Source organism: Rosa chinensis, chromosome 1 (genome assembly GCF_002994745.2).
Source record: "Rosa chinensis cultivar Old Blush chromosome 1, RchiOBHm-V2, whole genome shotgun sequence".
Lineage (NCBI taxonomy): Eukaryota > Viridiplantae > Streptophyta > Magnoliopsida > Rosales > Rosaceae > Rosa > Rosa chinensis.
The window spans coordinates 49,843,553-49,863,622 of NC_037088.1; the positions used below are offsets into that span (position 1 = coordinate 49,843,553).

General features: G+C 39.2%; 2 protein-coding genes across 7 annotated transcripts; one reads left to right on the plus strand and one right to left on the minus strand.

Annotated features, from left to right (window-relative positions):
• Nucleotides 1–400: 400 nt before the first annotated feature.
• On the minus strand, nt 401–2,497 carry LOC112168921. The gene is made up of 5 exons (XM_024305855.1): nt 2,352–2,497; nt 1,826–2,151; nt 1,259–1,741; nt 898–1,075; nt 401–731 (listed from the first exon to the last, which is right to left on the minus strand). The coding sequence occupies exons 1-5, from the start codon at nt 2,495–2,497 to the stop codon at nt 401–403; spliced, it is 1,464 nt and encodes a 487-aa protein (XP_024161623.1).
• Nucleotides 2,498–13,765: 11,268 nt separating this feature from the next.
• Nucleotides 13,766–19,857, plus strand: LOC112182985. 6 transcript variants are annotated; one of them, XM_040512678.1, is made up of 9 exons: nt 15,523–15,655; nt 16,529–16,598; nt 16,682–17,125; nt 17,210–17,425; nt 17,524–17,616; nt 17,698–17,811; nt 18,169–18,465; nt 18,569–19,090; nt 19,579–19,857. In XM_040512678.1, exons 3-8 carry the CDS (start codon nt 16,826–16,828, stop codon nt 19,073–19,075), a joined length of 1,527 nt encoding a protein of 508 aa, XP_040368612.1. In that variant the 5' UTR covers nt 15,523–15,655; nt 16,529–16,598; nt 16,682–16,825; the 3' UTR covers nt 19,076–19,090; nt 19,579–19,857. The 6 variants fall into 6 exon arrangements, 3 of the variants coding, with proteins under 3 accessions (XP_040368612.1, XP_024177343.2, XP_024177344.2); XM_024321575.2 differs by lacking the exon at nt 15,523–15,655 and adding an exon at nt 16,050–16,437; XM_024321576.2 differs by lacking the exon at nt 15,523–15,655 and adding an exon at nt 16,050–16,437 and having other exon boundaries at nt 18,572–19,090.
• Nucleotides 19,858–20,070: the final 213 nt, after the last annotated feature.

The following is a 20,070-nucleotide window of genomic DNA, read 5'->3' on the forward strand; positions in this document are numbered from 1 at the left end:
AACCGATAAAAACGTACTTCATAAAAATGTTAAGGTACGGGGCCTTACATTCTCCCCTCCTTACAAAATTTCGTCCTCGAAATTATACCTGTCAAGGAAAAAGATATGGATACTGTTGCCTCATTTGATCCTCTGGTTCCCAAGTAGCTTCTTCAATCAGGTGATTCCTCCATAATACCTTAACCAAAGGTATAACCTTACTTTGGAGTACTTGCTCACGATGATCAAGGATCTGTACTGGTTCTTCTTCATATGTTAAATCTTCTGTAAGTGTAATGGGTTGAGCTGGTAACACATGTGAAGGATCAGTTATGTACTTGCGAAGCATGGAGACATGGAAAACATCATGTACTTTAGATAATTGTGGAGGTAAAGCCAAGCGATAAGCGACAAGACCAATTCATTCCACAATCTCATAGGGACCAATATACCTTGGACTTAGTTTCCCTCGTTTACCAAACCTTACCACACCCTTCCAAGGAGATAATTTCAAAAATACCCAATCACCAACTTGAAATTCAAGATGCTTCCTGTGATTATCGGTGTAGCTCTTCTGTCTGCTTTGAGCCGTCTTGAGCCTCTCTCTGATCACTTTAATTTTATCTGTTGTGATTTCAATAATCTCAGGACCAATGAGTTGTCTTTCTTCCACTTCATCCCAACATAATGGGGTCCTACACTGTTTCCCATATAAAGCTTCGTAGGGAGCCATACCAATACTCGAGTGATAACTGTTGTTATATGCAAACTCCATCAAAGCCAGGTGCTTATCCCAACTTCCCTTAAATTGTAGAGAACAAGCCCTCAACATGTCTTCCAAAGTCTGTATAGTCCGCTCAGATTGTCCATCAGTTTGAGGATGAAAAGTAGTGCTAAATTGTAATTTTGTTCCCAAACATTTGTGAACCTTCCTCCAAAATTTTGATGTGAATCTTCCTCCAAAATTTTGATGTGAATCGAGCATCGCGATCAGAAACAATGGACTCGGGAACACCATGAAGCTTTACAATTTCGTCCACATACAGCTTTGCTAATTTATCCAAACTAAAGGTTTCCTTAACCGCCAGAAAATGAGCTGATTTGGTGAGTCAATCCACAATCACCCAAATACCATCATTACCATCCTGCGTACGAGGTAACTTGTAAATAAAATCCATGGTGAGATGTTCCCATTTCCATTCCGGAATTGGCAAAGGTTGCAACAAACCCGACGGTTTTTGCGTTTCCGCTTTCACTTGCTGGCACACAAGGCATTTACCCACAAAAGCTGCAATTTCTCTTTTCATGTTTGGCCACCAATAGTATTCTTTGAGAGTCCGATACATTTTTGTACCACCAGGATGCAGGGCATACGCGGAGTTATGAGCTTCATCAAGTATTTCTCGTTTAGGTGCTTCAACATTAGGAACACAAAGTCTCTTTCCAAACATCAATGTCCCATCTCTTCGAATAGAAAACTCAAGTTGCCAACCACCACGAACACCTTCCTTAATCCCTTCAATTCTTGGGTCAAGAGGCTGAGCTTCCCGTATTTTATCAATGAATGCTGGTTTCACATGAAAACTAGCCACCAGAGTACCAACCTCATCAACCGATAACTCAACCCCTGTAGACCTCAACTCTGACAATAGGGGTACTCGAGTGGCCCATAAATATGACAAGGTCACGGATGGGTTCCTACTAAGTGCATACGCCACCACATTCGCCTTACCGGGGTGGTACTCAATGGTACAATCATAATCTTCAATCAATTCCATCCATCTTCGTTGTCTTAAATTTAAATTTGGTTGTGTATTGAGGCTTTTATGGTCAATAAAAATCTGACATCTGGCTCCATACAGATAATGCCTCCACAACTTAAGAGCAAACACAATAGCTGCCAACTCTAAATCATGTGTAGGATAATTCGACTCATGTGGCTTCAACTGTCTAGAAGCATAAGCAATCACATTACCATGCTGCATTAAAACACAGCCTAAGCCTTGTCTAGAGGCATCACTGTAAATTACATACTCCCCACTAACATCAGGCAAGGATAGGATTGGAGCACTAGTCAACCGACTCTTAAGTTCTTGGAAACTCCGCTCACAATTTTCAGACCAAACAAATCTGACACCCTTTCTCGTTAACTTGGTAAGAGGAGCGGCAATTCTAGAAAAGTTTTGCACAAACGTCGATAGTAACCAGCAAGACCCAAAAAACTACGAATTTCCGTTACATTGGTAGGTCTTCCCCAATTCAATACTGCTTCTACTTTTTGGGGATCAACGCTAACACCAGCAGCTATAATGACGTGACCCAAGAATGTCACATGGTCGAGCCAAAACTCACACTTACTAAATTTAGCATACAATTGGTATAGCCGCAGAGTCTCCAACACAATATTCAAATGCTCAGCATGTAACTCCTCACTCTTAGAATAAACCAATATGTCATCAATGAACACAATCACAAAGCGGTCAAGATACGGGCTAAACACCCTGTTCATGAGATCCATGAAAGTAGCGAGTGCATTAGTCAACCCAAAAGGCATAACAAGGAACTCATAATGACCATAACGTGATCGAAAAGCAGTTTTGGCTACATCCTCCTCTTTAATCCATAACTGATGATAACCAGACCTAAAATCAATCTTTGAGAATGTTTGGACCCAAAATGAGCATTTTGGCCTGACAAGGCATGTGTTGGAGAAATTGAGCCAATGTCAGTGGCTCAAGCTATATATTGTCGACAAGTTCGAAATATATTATTTAGAGGCTAAATAAAGCCTACTATGGAGAATTATGTGAGCTGTAAGAAAAGGAAATGATGGAAGCATGGAAATGAAAAGTCAACTTTAGCACATTTTCTTACTTCGGCTAGGAGAAACCAAGCTAAACAAAGAAAGAGGGGCGGAAGACTAACCAAACAAGATCCAAATAAGTTGAAACTTTCCAGATTAATACTAGACATCCCAAGGATAATTTCTTATGAAGAGTGCAAGATCTAGTTTCAAGTGGAAAGCCTTCAAACGATCAGCCCAATTTTCTACAGAAGCAAAACTAGAAAACTGGACCTGTAAGAGGTCCAGCAGCGTTTCTGGCCCAGCCACTATACCAAAAGCTCTGAAATTTTACCAGGATGATCTAAACTCATAGTCATTTTTTATGAAGAAGTCGAAGGCCCATTCTGAAGTCTTGGTGGATAAATAATTGAAGGAATAAAAGGGGCAGAAACTGACCTAAAACCAGCTCAACATTCATCATGTTCATGTTTCCTACCCACATGAAGAAAGCTAGATGCTTTTCTCTTTTTCCTTGGATATATTTTTCTACTACAATCTCTTTAATAGATCATCATCACTTCCATGTTTCTGCACCTTCATGCTTTGCTTTCATTTCATCATTATTCTATCTTTTCCATATTTTACAAATCACTTCCATACTCCACTTTCATTATTTTTCTTCCACTCATCATTTCACTCTTCTTTTTCTTCCCTATATAAACACCTTCTCCTATCATTCTCAAACACACATTCACAACATCAAAACATCTCTAAGATGATCTAAGTTCTCTCCAGAGCAACCTCTCTAAGAGCAACTCCTCTCCTTCTCTTTCTCTTACCGGTGATCACACTCCTAGTCCTAGTCTTCTCAGAAGCCGACTTTTAGTGCCACCAAACCCTCTGCCAATGTACTTCAGTCCTAGTCTCCCTGGGAGCCGACGGTAGTGCCGCGACCACAACGGTTACAGAACCAGCCAAGTAAGGGTAACGTCCTCGCAAACTAGCCAAGCTAAAGTCAAGCTTTAGCAAGTTCTCCTCACTTCCCAGTGGTTCTCGCTCTGCTCGATCTACAACATCGAGTATCGATTGTGATTTTCAAGAAGCTCAGCAAAAGTCCTCGCCACGAGGCACAAAGAATCCCGCAACGAGGTTGGTGCTCTCCTCGTCTACAATCGCTCGATAGAAGTCGGGTCAAGGGACACCCCCGACGACCGCACCCGACGGTGCTGGCACGCCCGCGCAAGAAAAGAGACTGTTGACCAGCTGCAACAAAATTGGAACCAACAGTGGGAAAATTTACTGATATTACTGTTTGTTTGTTTGTTTGTTTTTTTTTTTTTTTTTTTGAGAGGATTACTGTTTGCTTCTACACAAGCGAAATGTCATAAATTAGTTTTCATTAAAATTAAGATTTAAGAATTAGGCATCTTTAGCATTTTTACATAGAATCTAATGCTTCCTTCAATGTGAAACAGATGAGTTGTTTCTATAAGAAGAATATTTGCTTTTTGCATAGATTTATAATTTTATATCAAACTAAAAAAAAAAAATGTTTTGGCTCCAATTTTGTTGCAGCTGGTCAACAGTCTCTTTTCTTGCGCGGGCGTGCCAGCACCATCGGGTGCGGTCGTCGGGGGTGTCCCTTGACCTGACTTCTGTCGAGCGATTGTAGACGAGGAGAGCACCAACCTCGTTGCGGGATTCTTTGTGCCTCGTGGCGAGGACTTTTGCTGAGCTTCTTGAAAATTACAATCGATACTCGATGTTGTAGATCGAGCAGAGCGAGAACCACTGGGAAGTGAGGAGAACTTGCTAAAGCATGACTTTAGCTTAGCTGGTTTGCGAGAGCGTTACCCTTGCTTGGCTGGTTCTGTAACCGTTGTGGTCGCGGCACTACCGTCGGCTCCCAGGGAGACTAGGACCGAAGTACATTAGCAGAGGGTTTGGTGGCACTAAAAGTCGGCTTCTGAGAAGACTAGGACTAGGAGTGTGATCACCGGTAAGAGAAAGAGAAGGAGAGGAGTTGCTCTTAGAGAGGTTGCTCTAGAGAGAACTTAGATCATCTTAGAGATGTTTTGATGTTGTGAATGTGTGTTTGAGAATGAGAGGAGAAGGTGTTTATATAGGGAAGAAAAAGAAGAGTGAAATGATGAGTGGAAGAAAAATAATGAAAGTGGAGTATGGAAGTGATTTGTAAAATATGGAAAAGATAGAGTAATGATGAAATGAAAGCAAAGCATGAAGGTGCAGAAACATGGAAGTGATGATGATCTATTAAAGAGATTGTAGTAGAAAAATATATCCAAGGAAAAAGAGAAAAGCATATAGCCTTCTTCATGTGGGTAGGAAACATGAACATGATGAATGTTGAGCTGGTTTTAGGTCAGTTTCTGCCCCTTTATTCCTTCAATTATTTCTCCACCAAGACTTCAGAATGGGCCTTCGACTTCTCATAAAAAATGTTCCACTATGAGTGTAGATCATCCTGGTAAAATTTCAGAGCTTTTGGTATAGTGGCTGGGCCAGAAACGCTGTTGGACCTCTTACAGGTCTGGTTTTCCAGTTTTACTTCTGTAGAAAATTGGGCTGATTGTTTGAAGGCTTTTCACTTGAAACTAGATCTTGCACTCTTCATAAGAAATTATCCTTGGGATGTCTAGTATTAATCTGGAAAGTTTCAACTTATTTGGATCTTGTTTGGTTAGTCTTTCGCCCCTCTTTCCTTGTTTAGCTCGGTTTCTCCTAGCCGAAGTAAGAAAATGTGCTAAAGTTGACTTTTCATTTCCATGCTTCCATCATTTCCTTTTCTTACAGCTCGCATAATTCTCCATAGTAGGCTTTATTTAGCCTCTAAATAATATATTTCGAACTTGTCGACAATATATAGCTTGAGCCACTGACATTGGCTCAATTTCTCCAACACATGCCTTGTCAGGCCAAAATGCTCATTTTGGGTCCAAACATTGCCCCCCAGACCTCGAAGTCAAAGGTCCTCGTCTTGACTGAAGAGGTCTTGAATCAGTACCGCTCTTATAATGTCGTTGCTTTAAAGTCGTTGTTCCAAAGCCACTTTTATTGGCTTGGAATTGCTTGACTGATTCCATATAGGCCTCTAAATAGGCCATAAAGCTTGAACACCACAATCTGAATTGCCTTTGTCATGAACTGACATTTTCTTTATCAACTTTATTGCCTCTCATGTATCTGATGTCTGGTATGCAGTGAATTGGTGAAACTTGGGTAGGTTGTAGGAGATCAGAACTTTAGCGTGCCACTCCCCCCCCCCATGAGAAGGAGACTGGTTTCTATCGCGAATGAGGATCCTTCTCTTCCTTGGTGGTAACTTCACCATGTGTATAGCAGCAAGTATCTGCCTTGTTCGCTGGCTCTCTGTTGATTTTCTCAAATGTAGGTGTTGGAGCCACTTCGCTGGCTAAATCAAGTTTGATCAAGGCCTACGTACTTGGCGAAATAAGATGCAGAATAGCAAACTATTTGCTGTCATTTAATCCTTCACGAGTCTTAAGCTGAAGAGGATGATTGGATCATGGCTATCGACATCATGACATGTGACCAAGCGAAACCACCATACTTGCTGCAACTTTAGCATCTAAAACCGCATCGGTTTTAATCATGTTTTAATTAAAAAACATCAGGCCACTATGCTGGCCTTGCGGTGGTTGGAAAAGGTGGAATATCTTCACTGTTTCCTTAGATGCGATTCTTAAGATGGAATAATGATTCATTAATTATCAACTAGGGCCACTCACTGGCCCAACTAATAAATTAATCTCCAAAATATCTGAGCTATAAATCAAGGTGTAATGGAGAAGTATCTTCACTGTCACCTTAGATGCGATTCTCAAGATGGAATAATGACTCATTAATTATCAACTAGGGCCACTCACTGGCCCAGCTAATAAATTAATCTCCAAAAATATCTGAGCTATAAATCAAGGTGTAATGGAGAAGTGTTCCTTGCGACCTAGAAATGGCATCCAAGAAACCATTCGTTATATATCAGGCAGATGAAATCACTGAGAAAGCCGCATTCACCTGGTGGACTAACATGAGTGTTCGATGTAGAAGTCAGACCGGAGAGGAGAGAAGTCGACTGATGGGCTTTGGTGGCGGTGATAGTCAAGCGAGTCTGGGTCCCACACCTCGCGATCGTTTGCCAGATGATGCTATGGCCTATTATGGGCTTCCCATCCGCCGTCCCATAGCGGCTCTTTAACAGGTGCCTGGTGATTTTAGTAGTTGGGGACCAAGGAGGAAAGTGGGCTTCTGGCCTACCGTCGCTCACTAGGAAAAGGTTTGGTATCAGGAGGTTCGAGCGAGAGATTTGGCCCGATGGGATGCGGTGGGAATCACCCAAACCATCGATCTATGCTTCTGTCTTCCCCATAATACTAGCCCTGTACCGCTAGCCGCCACTCTTTGCTTCTGGAACACCTTTAGCAATACATTCGATTTCCGGTTTGGGCAGATGAGCATAACTCTGCTGGATGTTCTTACCATCACGGGGTTGCCCATTGACTTTGACCCCTATGTGCATGGTCAGTTTGATGACATTCAATTTTCTTTGAGAATGGATATGACTAGTCGGGGGCATCACAGCAGATCCTACCCAATCTGGCGCGACTATTACTGTACCCAGCATGACCATACAGGAGGTATCGCATTCCTGGAATTCTGGCTTTCACTACACCAATTTTTCAATCAGACAACACATATCAGACGACAGCAAACATTTTAACTGTCGTCTGAAATAATCAGACAACAGCAAAAAAAAATATGTCGTCTGAATTTTCGAATCCAACGACAGTCATTACTTGGCTCTTGTGCAATTACTTTTCAGACAATGGTTGATATAATAGATGTTGTCTGAATGGATCAATTCAGACAACAGTTATTATTTCAATGTTGTCCAAGGTTTATTCAGACAATGGTTGATTTTTGATGTTGTCTGAATGGATCAATTCAGACAACAGTTATTATTTCAATGTTGTCCAAGGTTTATTCAGACAATGGTTGATTTTTGATGTTGTCTGATTGTTCAATCACACAACTGTTATTCATTGTCTGTTGTGCAATAACTTTTAAGTCAATACTTGCTAAAAGATATTGTCTGATTTGGTTTCACACAACTGTTTTTATTCATCTGTTGTCACATTATCTTCAGACAATGCACCCTAAATGATGTTGTCTGAAGTTAGATTCCCCTAGGGGTCATCATGGGCCGGGCTAGGGCCGGCCCTACCCTAAATTTTAGGGCTTAGGGTCGGGCCGGGCTGGGCCTAGTCAAAGTCAACAAAATTTAGGGCCGGGTAGGATGCATTTTAAAAAATTCTATTTCGTCCCCCATTTTGCTCATGGAGGGTAACAAGCCTAATAAACTAGTTATACTACATTACAAGACATATAAGGATTATGTGCGATCCAAAAATTTTGAAATGAAAATCGATCAATTGGAAATTCTTATATGTTTATACAATAGTGATAGGTATTGTGTAAAGAAATTAGACCGATCCGCCGTGAATAAGGCACCTAACGGAGCGGTCAACGCTTTGCACAAGCAAACTTCCCTAAGGGGAGCGGCACCATGCGCGGACAAACGTTGCGGAATTTTGACATCCATAAGTAGACGCCCTACCCATGAGAGTGTGGGAGCTGAAATATTGAAAAAAGTGAATTGCCAAGGACCGGTTAAGAGCATATTTGTTTTATGTTCTATTTAGGGTATTGAGTTGACCGGGTAGATCGAGGTCCAAACGAAGGCGGAAATTGCTGAAATTTCTACCACTAACATATATTCATATGCAAATAACATCCAGCGGTGAATTTTAAAAAATTCCATTTCGTCCCCCATTTTGCTCATGGAGGGTAACAAGCCTAATAAACTAGTTATACTACATTACAAGACATATAAGGATTATGTGCGATCCAAAAATTTTGAAATGAAAATCGATCAATTGGAAATTCTTATATGTTTATACAATAGTGATAGGTATTGTGTAAAGAAATTAGACCGATCCGCCGTGAATAAGGCACCTAACGGAGCGGTCAACGCTTTGCACAAGCAAACTTCCCTAAGGGGAGCGGCACCATGCGCGGACAAACGTTGCGGAATTTTGACATCCATAAGTAGACGCCCTACCCATGAGAGTGTGGGAGCTGAAATATTGAAAAAAGTGAATTGCCAAGGACCGGTTAAGAGCATATTTGTTTTATGTTCTATTTAGGGTATTGAGTTGACCGGGTAGATCGAGGTCCAAACGAAGGCGGAAATTGCTGAAATTTCTACCACTAACATATATTCATATGCAAATAACATCCAGCGGTGAATTTTAAAAAATTCCATTTCGTCCCCCATTTTGCTCATGGAGGGTAACAAGCCTAATAAACTAGTTATACTACATTACAAGACATATAAGGATTATGTGTGATCCAAAAATTTTGAAATGAAAATCGATCAATCGGAAAATTCTTATATGTTTATACAATAGTGATAGGTATTGTGTAAAGAAATTAGGCCGATCCGCCGTGAATAAGGCACCTAACGGAGCGGTCAACGCTTTGCACAAGCAAACTTCCCTAAGGGGAGCGGCACCATGCGCGGACAAACGTTGCAGAATTTTGACATCCATAAGTAGACCCCCTACCAATGAGAGTGTGGGAGCTGAAATATGGAAAAAAGTGAATTGCCAAGGACCGGTTAAGAGCATATTTGTTTTATGTTCTATTTAGGGTATTGAGTTGACCGGGTAGATCGAGGTCCAAACGAAGGCGGAAATTGCTGAAATTTCTACCACTAACATATATTCATATGCAAATAACATCCAGCGGTGAATTTTAAAAAATTCCATTTCGTCCCCCATTTTGCTCATGGAGGGTAACAAGCCTAATAAACTAGTTATACTACATTACAAGACATATAAGGATTATGTGCGATCCAAAAATTTTGAAATGAAAATCTATCAATCGGAAAATTCTTATATGTTTATACAATAGTGATAGGTATTGTGTAAAGAAATTAGGCCGATCCGCCGTGAATAAGGCACCTAACGGAGCGGTCAACGCTTTGCACAAGCAAACTTCCCTAAGGGGAGCGGCACCATGCGCGGACAAACGTTGCGGAATTTTGACATCCATAAGTAGACCCCCTACCCATGAGAGTGTGGGAGCTGAAATTTCGAAAAAAGTGAATTGCCAAGGACCGGTTAAGAGCATATTTGTTTTATGTTCTATTTAGGGTATTGAGTTGACCGGGTAGATCGAGGTCCAAACGAAGGCGGAAATTGCTGAAATTTCTACCACTAACATATATTCATATGAAAATAACATCCAGCGGTGAATTTTAAAAAAATCCATTTCGTCCCCCATTTTGCTCATGGAGGGTAACAAGCCTAATAAACTAGTTATACTACATTACAAGACATATAAGGATTATGTGCGATCCAAAAATTTTGAAATGAAAATCGATCAATCGGAAAATTATTATATGTTTATACAATAGTGATAGGTATTGTGTAAAGAAATTAGGCCGATCCTCCGTGAATAAGGCACCTAACGGAGCGGTCAACGCTTTGCACAAGCAAACTTCCCTAAGGGGAGCAGCACCATGCGTGGACAAACGTTGCGGAATTTTGACATCCATAAGTAGACCCCCTGCCCATGAGAGTGTGGGAGCTGAAATTTCGAAAAAAGTGAATTGCCAAGGACCGGTTAAGAGCATATTTGTTTTATGTTCTATTTAGGGTATTGAGTTGACCGGGTAGATCGAGGTCCAAACGAAGGCGGAAATTGCTGAAATTTCTACCACTAACATATATTCATATGCAAATAACATCCAGCGGTGAATTTTAAAAAATTCCATTTCGTCCCCCATTTTGCTCATGGAGGGTAACAAGCCTAATAAACTAGTTATACTACATTACAAGACATATAAGGATTATGTGCGATCCAAAAATTTTGAAATGAAAATCGATCAATCGGAAAATTCTTATATGTTTATACAATAGTGATAGGTATTGTGTAAAGAAATTAGGCCAATCCGCCGTGAATAAGGCACCTAACGGAGCGGTCAACGCTTTGCACAAGCAAACTTCCCTAAGGGGAGCGGCACCATGCGCGGACAAACGTTGCGGAATTTTGACATCCATAAGTAGACCCCCTACCCATGAGAGTGTGGGAGCTGAAATTTCAAAAAAGTGAATTGCCAAGGACCGGTTAAGAGCATATTTGTTTTATGTTCTATTTAGGGTATTGAGTTGACCGGGTAGATCGAGGTCCAAACGAAGGCGGAAATTGCTGAAATTTCTACCACTAACATATATTCATATGAAAATAACATCCAGCGGTGAATTTTAAAAAAATCCATTTCGTCCCCCATTTTGCTCATGGAGGGTAACAAGCCTAATAAACTAGTTATACTACATTACAAGACATATAAGGATTATGTGCGATCCAAAAATTTTGAAATGAAAATCGATCAATCGGAAAATTATTATAGATGAGGCCTAGATTCCCCACCCTCTCCCTAAAAAACTTTTGTTAAAATTTTTGCGGGAATCACAAAAACCGGAGCGGTGAACTTAAAATTAAAACAGTTGAAGGTGGGAACAAAAATTTTAATTCCCACACTTGGATATATTTTCCCACACGTGCATTTACTCCCCAAACCCTAACCGAGAACAGCTCATTTTCTCCCAACTCTCCTCTTCATCCTTCCCCGCCTCCGACCAACACGTTTCTCTCTTCTCCTTCTCTCTCGCTTCCTTGTCCTTCCAAACCCTACTCTCTCTCTCTCTCTCTCTCTCTCTCTCTCTCTCTCTCTCTCTCTCTCTCTCTCTCTCTCTCTCTCTCAGTTTCTAGTTCACCAACCTCGAGAAAATCAAGAGCTCCGCGGCTCCGATTCATTTCACAGAGATCGAGGGATTCGAGGTCGGAGATTTCCCGACGGTGATTTTGAATTCGGAATTTGTGCGGAAGCTGGAGTCGGCGCTTGGGGTTTCGCTGGGAGGCTCGGTGACGGACATGGCAGTGGTGATAGCGACGACTTCAATTGAGTTGATAATTGGGTTTTTGGTGGTGCTGTGGCGGAGATCGTCTGATAAGACTAGTTGGGTGGTGAAGCAGCTGGCTCTGGCTCAAATCGGAAATCCTCATCTATAGCAGATCTCTCCTTACTACTCCTTTTGTCTCACAGCTTCAATTACCCGCTCCAACTTTTCTTCAACATATGCCCAGAAACCCTAATCCCAAAATTCGCCCTATTCGCTGTACCAAATTGAGAATTCGTTTCAAAGCCGAAGGATATAAATGGGTAAGTTTCTGTACAAAAATAGGTAAGTCGCTCTCCGAATCGATGTGCTCTGATTCTCAATCACCCAGCGCGCATCACTGACTTCGATCTATAGCTTTTCTTCCTTGAATAGCCTTCTTCTGTTGTTCTCAAGTGCTTATGAAAAATAGGCTGGTTCTTATTCGATTATGCTTATATATCTCTACTCTAAAGGTACCAACTTCGCTATTTTTTTCTCAAATAATTTCTTCGAGTTTGTTTGTAGGATGTTTATTTTTGGCATTGATATTGATGATTCTGAAGTGGGTATTTTAAATTCATAGTTTATTGCGTATTTCTTGAGCTCAATTTTGAAATGGGTCTCTGTGCTTCGCTTCTGAATTAGAGTAATCATGTTAAAGATTAGATTTTGTCAAAATTGGTTTGTCTTCTCTATTCATATAAGGATTATTTTGTCTCATATGGTTGGTACTTGAATTTTGTCTCATCTTATGGCTGATTGCCCTTGTAATGATCATCAGGAAAGATTGTTGGGGTTTTAGAAATCACTTGAATAAGGTTGATGCTGCAGATGATGGAGATGTGCGCGCATCTACTTAGTGTTGCCCCTCAAAGGGATGGGGGACGAATCAGAGGAGCAATTGAAAGTTCTGCAGCAGCATGCGACTGAGGTGAAGGCGGAAGTGGAGGCCTTGAGGTCGAAGCCGTCGCCTTATGAGGCATTGGAGAGGGAGAAGAGTATGCTGGAAGAGGATGTGAGCAAGTTCCATGAGATGATTGAGAATCTCGACAAGAATGTGAAGAAAGTGCAGAAAAGTTTTGTTGGGAAAGAGAAGGCATTGGAGGCCAAGAGGGAAGAGAAGAAGAGGATTTTACAGGATAATGAGGAGTTGAAGAAGACAGCCTAATCGTGGAGTTTTAACAAGAGGGATGTGGAGAGAATGAAGAGGGAATTGCAGGTTGTGGAGAGGGACATTGGGGAAGCGGAGCTGCTAAGAATGTGTGGGAGAAGAAGGTTTAGGATTTGGATAGCAAGCTTGGCCCACAGGTTAAGGAGTTGTTGGAGGCTTTAGCCACGGAGTGCAACCAAATCATAAGGAGGTTTGTCATCCCTCCTTATAATTTTATTTTTCAGTTTCCATTATATTTGCTTTATTGTGTGGTTAGTTGATTATTATTATTATTTTTTTCTTATGATTAGCTTTGATGAAACATGTCATTGTAATAGCTCTACGCATGGAGCCATTAAACTAATCATGTACCTTTGTTAGTGCTTTAAACTTGCTTGCTACATCTTCTCAATGTAAAGAAACCTCATGTAATTTGTACGCTATACAAATTGCTTTCTGTTCAAGGTTTACAGCATACAAGTCAAGAAACTTTGATCTCTCTCATAAATTGGTATCTGTTTCGTCGTAGCAAGTTGAAACTATGTAATAGCTTTCAGTATGTATTGAATCCTAAGGGATCAACGGCTGCTGAGGTGACGGGGTTACCAAAATGGCTTTCAGAATGACATTACCAATTTCTTGTTCGGTTATTCAAAAATTAGTGACTAAGCAACTAAAAGCTATTTGACCACATACTACAATAATAAATATAGAAGCAACCGGAATTGTGATACCCTGTAAAGTCTAAATCCTTGGGCTCACTTTTACTGCACCTTTATTTCTCTGTTTCCCCGGAATTCTCAGCTGCCAAAACCTGAAATAATTTTTTAGGATGCTGGTTTCTGATTTAATATCTTAAACTTGCTGCAGATGTTGGGGATGTGCGCGCATCTGGTTAGTGTTGCTGTCATAAACGGTATTAATACTTTTTTCTTTTCTTTTCTTTTTTTCTTTCAATTTTATGATTTCTATTGAGCTTTTTAGTGTACATATATAGCTTGCAATATGTGTTTTGAGTGTTGTAGTATTTCACTTGGATCGAGTTCCATCAGTATTTCATTTTTTCTGCTTATAGGAAGAAAGGATGGGGACAATAAACGATTTTCCTGCTTACGGGAATTTGTCAGGATATTCCACAAAGGGAAAGAAAGCGTGTCCAGTATGTGGTGTTCAAACATCCTCTCAATGGCTGCCAAATGGAAGAAAGCATGCATATATGTGCCATAGGAGATTTCTTGCACATGATCATCCATATCGGCATAACAAAACTTGGTTTAATGGAACTGAGGAACATAGAGTGAGGCCTAGAAAGCTAACTGGTTCAGAGGTATTTCAGGTGGTGAAGAATATTAACAATAATTGGGGTAAGGAGGCTAAGTGTTGCACAAGAAAAAAGAAAAAAAAGGTTGGCAGCAGTAACAATAGAAAAAGGAGAAGAACTGAAGGTATAAAAAGTTCAGTCAATCAAATGGAGGATGATTCCTACGACAATTCAGATGATGATGGTGATGATGACAGTGAGGATCCTTTAAAGCCTTCGAAGAGATGGAAGAAGAAATCAATGTTTTTTGAGTTACCATATTGGGAGGTACGTTTTATTTATTTATTATTATTTAGTTTCATTAGAGTTTGCTGAAACCTTGTAACATTGATTGCAGTAATTTAATATATACATTCTCTATGTTGCAGACTTTGTTATTGCGACACAATTTAGATGTGATGCACATTGAAAAAAATATATGTGAGAGCATCATTGGCACTTTACTCAACATGAAGGGAAAGACAAAGGATAACTTGAATTGTCGGAAAGATTTAAAAGTGATGGGTATTAAAAAGAAATTGCACCCAAAAGAAAATGGTTCCAGCAACTCTAAAAGTGATGCAGCACCTTACGTGCTTTCAAAGAAGGAGAAGAAGATATTTTGTAAAAGGTTAGCCAAGTTAAGATTGCCAGATGGGTATTGTTCCAATCTTGCAAATCGTGTCTCTTTACAAGACAACAAGATCATGGGTTTGAAGTCACACGATTGCCACGTTTTGATACAACAGATTCTTGCAGTAGCTTTAAAAGGACTTCTGCCTAAAGGACCAAGAATTGCAATTTTTCGCTTGTGTTCTTTTTTCCATCAGTTGTGTCAGAGAGAGATTGAGAAGAAAACTATAGGTGTTCTTGATGAAGAAATTGCAGAAACTATGTGTATGTTTGAAAGGTTTTTTCCTCCCTCTTTCTTTGACATTATGGTTCACCTACCGATTCACCTTGCACAAGAAGCTCTAATTGGTGGCCCTGTACATTATCGTTGGATGTACCCCTTCGAAAGGTGAGCTTACATTGCATTTTATTAACTACAATTGGTTATCTCTCCTGTAAAGTATCAATACTAATGCAGATTTTTTTTTCCCTTTTAGGTTTATGAAGGACCTAAAAGGATATGTCAAAAATCGATCAAACCCTGAAGGATGCATTGCAGAAAAGTATTTGGCTGAAGAGGTGACACGTTTTTGTAGTGGATACATTAAAGGAGCAGCTGAAATAGGTGTTCAAACTAGACGCAATGAGGATTTTGAGCATGAAACAATACTAGAAGGGCGACCACTTGGTGAGGGGAAGCTAAAAGTGTTCAGTTCTTCCATGCTAGAGATTGCTCATCGATTTGTGTGGACAAATAGTTCAGAAGTTGATCCATGGAGAGAGTAAGTTTGATTACTAAATTTATTTGTTCTAGTTTACTTTAGATTGTACTTGTCCAGTTTTCTTAAACATTTATTTCCTATCAGACTACACAGGGAAGAACTAAAGTGTTTTGATACACGTCTTAAACAAGATGAAAACCTTCTTGAACAGAGACATCTTAGTACTTTTAGTGGATGGTTAGCTGATAAAGTTAAATTTGGTGATTCTAGAAATATGTCAGAAACGGTGAAATGGATTGCTTGTCGACCAAAAGCAGATGTGGTATCACATACAGGCTTCATTATCAATGGAAATCGATTTCAAACTGAGGACAGTGAGAAGAGCACACAAAATAGTGGTGTTTTTGTTGAAGCAGACACTGTGTCGAGCAAGTGCAAAGGATAATTTACAAAAGATGGACAGAGTCTCCTACTATGGTGTTATAAGAGATATAGTTCTTCTAGACTATCGTCAATTTCAGGTCCCCTTATTTGATTGTTATTGGGCTAACATAGGGACCGGTATCAAATTGGAAGATGGTTTTACATTAGTGAACTTCCACAAGGGGCAGCATCAGTTTGATAGAGATCCATTTATTTTTGCTTCCCAAGCGAAACAGGTTTTTTATTCAAGAGAGAGTGACACATCGAATTGGCATGTTGTACTCAGAGCTCCGCCAAGAGGCTTTTTTGAGAATGATAGTGTTGATGAAAGTGCTTACATGCCAGTAGATATATCACAGCTATACCTTGACGTTGAGGATGAAGAATGTGATAGATATGATAATGAGGAAATCAATTCGGTAATTGTAGGAATTGCATACAATAATATACGTGTGTGTGTACTATTAATTATAGTTATAGTTTTAATTTGCTTGTTTGTTGGCTGAACAGAGTGACGGTGACTGAATAACTCAAATTCCACTGAAGCATTGATATAATCTATCAGCACAGCAATCTAAGGGTAAGATCTAGTTTGGTTTCTGGTTTTGGATAATATTGTTTTACATGTTAGTACATTTATCATAGTTTTTTTGTGTTTCATAGAACATATTCTGTTGATCCTATAAAGTATGGATGGAGGAGAGACTTCAAAACAAGGTGGAAAGAGAGCCAAAAAGCAGGAAAAAGCTGCAAGAGCTGCTGTTGTTGCAGCCAGGGAAGAAAGGAATGAATCTTTGAGAATCTCTAATGGAAGTTCAAATTCAACCCCTGCAGAAGATGATATTCCAGAAGTCCAAGCTACATCAAACCCAGAAAAGAAAAAAATTCCACCTCGGGGTAAAGCCAAATTATTGGATATTGGCAAAAAAAAAAAGAAAACGTCCTATTCTAGTTGAATTCAATGAAAGAGGCCAGCCTATTGGACAAAATGCAGCTCTATTCTCCTCTTTCATTGGAGCCTCAGCAAGAGAGCTAATACCAATGACTGCTGCAACTTGGAAAGATCTATCTGCTACTTTCAAAGATCAGATTTGGATACACATCACAGTAAGTTTTCTAAACTCATATATAGGAACATGTTGCAACGAGCTTTTTATGTTCACCTTTGAATTCACTTATTTGCTTTTGTAGACAAGTTTCATTGTTGATGAATTCTACAAGAAGCATATTTTTCAAAAAATGATGAATCTTTGGCGAGATCATAGATCGTTAGTGATAAAACAAGTGGAAGAGCAAGCCAAAGTTGTTGGTTTACAACGTGCTGCTGCCCTTCTCAAGCCTAACAACATAGAATCCATGGATGAGTGGTTAGCTTTTATTAAAAACAGAACTAGTGCAGGATTTAAGGTATGTTTTAGACATATTTTATAATATATATACAAGTCTAAATTTGTCTTGCAATATATCAGATTTCAGAAAATGTTTTGACCATATGTTTATCATAGGAGAAGTGTGAAAAATTCAAGAGAATGCGGGCAAGAAGAACTTTACCACACAGAACAAGTAGAAAAAGTTTCGCACGGCTTGAAGAAGAATTGGTAAGAATAATGTGGTTATTAACGACATATGATTTTGTTCATTTGATAACATAAAGATCATTTTTACTTGTTGATTTGTAGAGGGAACAAAGTGAAAATCCTGATGCGATATCAAGGTCTGATATATGGATACATGCTTATGAAGCAAAGAAGAAGAAGGGTTCAGAGGAAGTAGTTGAGGATCCGGAAATAGTGGTCAGTATACTCTTCTTTATGGCTCCTCTTTTGGTACTTTTTTTTTCATAATGAGTTATGGATTTAGTTTGGATTTTGGTGAAGAGGTACCAGAAGGGTTGGTGTAAGTCTGCTTTGACTTGTAATTATCATTCTTGCAAGAATAATATCTTCATCTCCATTAATTCTCTGACTAGAAGTAAATTTGGTTCCATTCTGTGTCTATTTTCAATTTGCTTGCTTTGCTAGTTTGGATTATTTTTTTAATGGAATGCCATAGATATTTTTATTTCTTTAACCAAATACTTCAATAAGAAATCTATATCTATGCCACAAAACTAGCTACTTGACAATCTAGTTGACACATGGTATCTACAGAAACAAGTGAAGCAGAAAAGGGCAGAGCAAGAACCCTCACAAACACCTTCTTTGAAAGATGATGCTGTAGCACAAGTTCTAGGTCCTGATCCACGAGGACGGGTAAGAGGTTTAGGATTTGGAGCAGTCCCTTCAAAGTTAGAATATCAAACCAAAGTTGGAAGCAAAGTTGCTAACTTAGAGAAACAAGTGTCTAATCAAGCACAAAATATGGTTTCTCAATCACAAGAGATTGAACGATTGAAAGAAGTGGTTGCCACTCTTTTAGCAAGATCAGAGAAAGAAAGGAATAACCATGTAAGTCTTTAAAATACATATATGAACTTTTTTATTTATTTGTAATTATTTACTTTGGGTCAATAAGTCAACCAAGTTATTGATTTCTTTGCTGTTATAATAGCAGGTTAGTAACAGTGTTCAGCATTCTGCTAATAAGTTTGCACTACGAACGCAAAATGAAAATCCAAGTGTTCAACATCATAGCAGTGATGGAATACAAAGCAAACACAATATTGCTAGTGTTCGAGGTTCTGAAAGTGGGAGGCCACAAAGCAAGCAGAGCAACCAAAAGAAAACTTCAAGTATTCAACATTCTGCTAGTGATGGGTCGCAAAGCAAAGACAAGGAAGGTAAAAGGACCAAAGTTACAAAGGATGATCAGAATCGAATCGAATTGTTAAGTTGGTTTGAGATGGAAGAACAAGTTGTTGCAATTGCAAAACTAGAGTCAAAAGATCCAAATGTAAAAGTCCATCATGTGCCCCTTGGTCATGAATGCTGGAAAGTTTGGGTGCTTGATGTTTTTGAGGATATAGCTTTATATCGACCAACTAGGGAGTTTGGAACACTGAGTATGGCTCAAGGAAGTACAGTTGCATGGCCTATCAAGTACATCAAACAAGTTTAGTTTATAAACTTTTAGGTAACATATTCTAACACTAATCACCTCTTCCTTATTGTTTTGAGTAGTGTTATTTGTTTTTGGTGGTTAAATAACATCCACCTAGATTCTCTATTCTGGTTTGTTCTTATATTGCAACTATCTGGATTTGCTTATAATTTAGTTATAGTTGTAAGATTAAGGTTGTTATATGAGGACTATCCCATTATAGTAGGGTGAATACTAAATAGCACTTTCATTGGTTCCAAGTTCAAATTATAAATATTTTCAACAACTTTAGTTCAAGTAGTTCATGAAGATAGGAATTTCTTTTGAATACCAATTGTTGGACAGATTTAGAGAACTACATGAACTCATCTTATTTCTTATTTCCAGTATTGTTCTATGCTTTTAGTGATTTAGAATTTGTTTTGATCATTTGCTAGTATCTTATTTAACTCTAGTTTAAAGAAGAAGAAAATCATGCAACCAATGTGTAACATATATTCTCCTAATTGCTTCACTGGCAGGTACTGCGAAATTTTGAGGTGTATGCGGATTATTGCCTAATGCTGCTATTGTCGGTAACTTGCTTGAACTGATTGGGACATGCATTTTTGCAGTTGGCTAATGGTGCTTGAAAGCTTGCAATTACCCTGCAATATATTTTTGAACTGTAATATGTTACTTTTAAACTCAAGTTTGTAGGGACATGCAAATGCAATTGTTTTGTAGTTCAGTTGCATATGGCATGGAGCCAAGTTTGTACAGACACCCTATTTCAATTGATGGAATATATATATTTGATATATCATTGTGATGACCTGGATTTTCATTTTGTAATTTTGGTAATTAATAATGGACTGGTTGTACGAATAATTGTTATTAGGCTTTATTCGTAGGTTGTATGTGGAATGGAATGGTTTTCGTACGTATAAATATTTGAATTTCACAGTTTAGGGGGTCGTGTGAAGTTTGACTTTTTATATGTTGGGATTCTCGGAAAACTTCCTTCACGAAAG

Coding starts and splice junctions, on each gene's coding strand:
- LOC112168921 (XM_024305855.1), bottom strand. CDS start 2,497: ATGGATCTCATGAACAGGGTGTTTAGCCCGTATCTTGACCGCTTTGTG. Junction 2,152..2,351: donor ACTCTGCGGCTATACCAATT/GTATGCTAAATT, acceptor AAACTTTTCTAG/AATTGCCGCTCCTCTTACCA. Junction 1,076..1,258: donor AGAAATTGCAGCTTTTGTGG/GTAAATGCCTTG, acceptor TCACCAAATCAG/CTCATTTTCTGGCGGTTAAG.
- LOC112182985 (XM_040512678.1), top strand. CDS start 16,826: ATGGAAGTTCAAATTCAACCCCTGCAGAAGATGATATTCCAGAAGTCC. Junction 17,426..17,523: donor GAACTAGTGCAGGATTTAAG/GTATGTTTTAGA, acceptor TGTTTATCATAG/GAGAAGTGTGAAAAATTCAA. Junction 17,812..18,168: donor TTGAGGATCCGGAAATAGTG/GTCAGTATACTC, acceptor TGGTATCTACAG/AAACAAGTGAAGCAGAAAAG.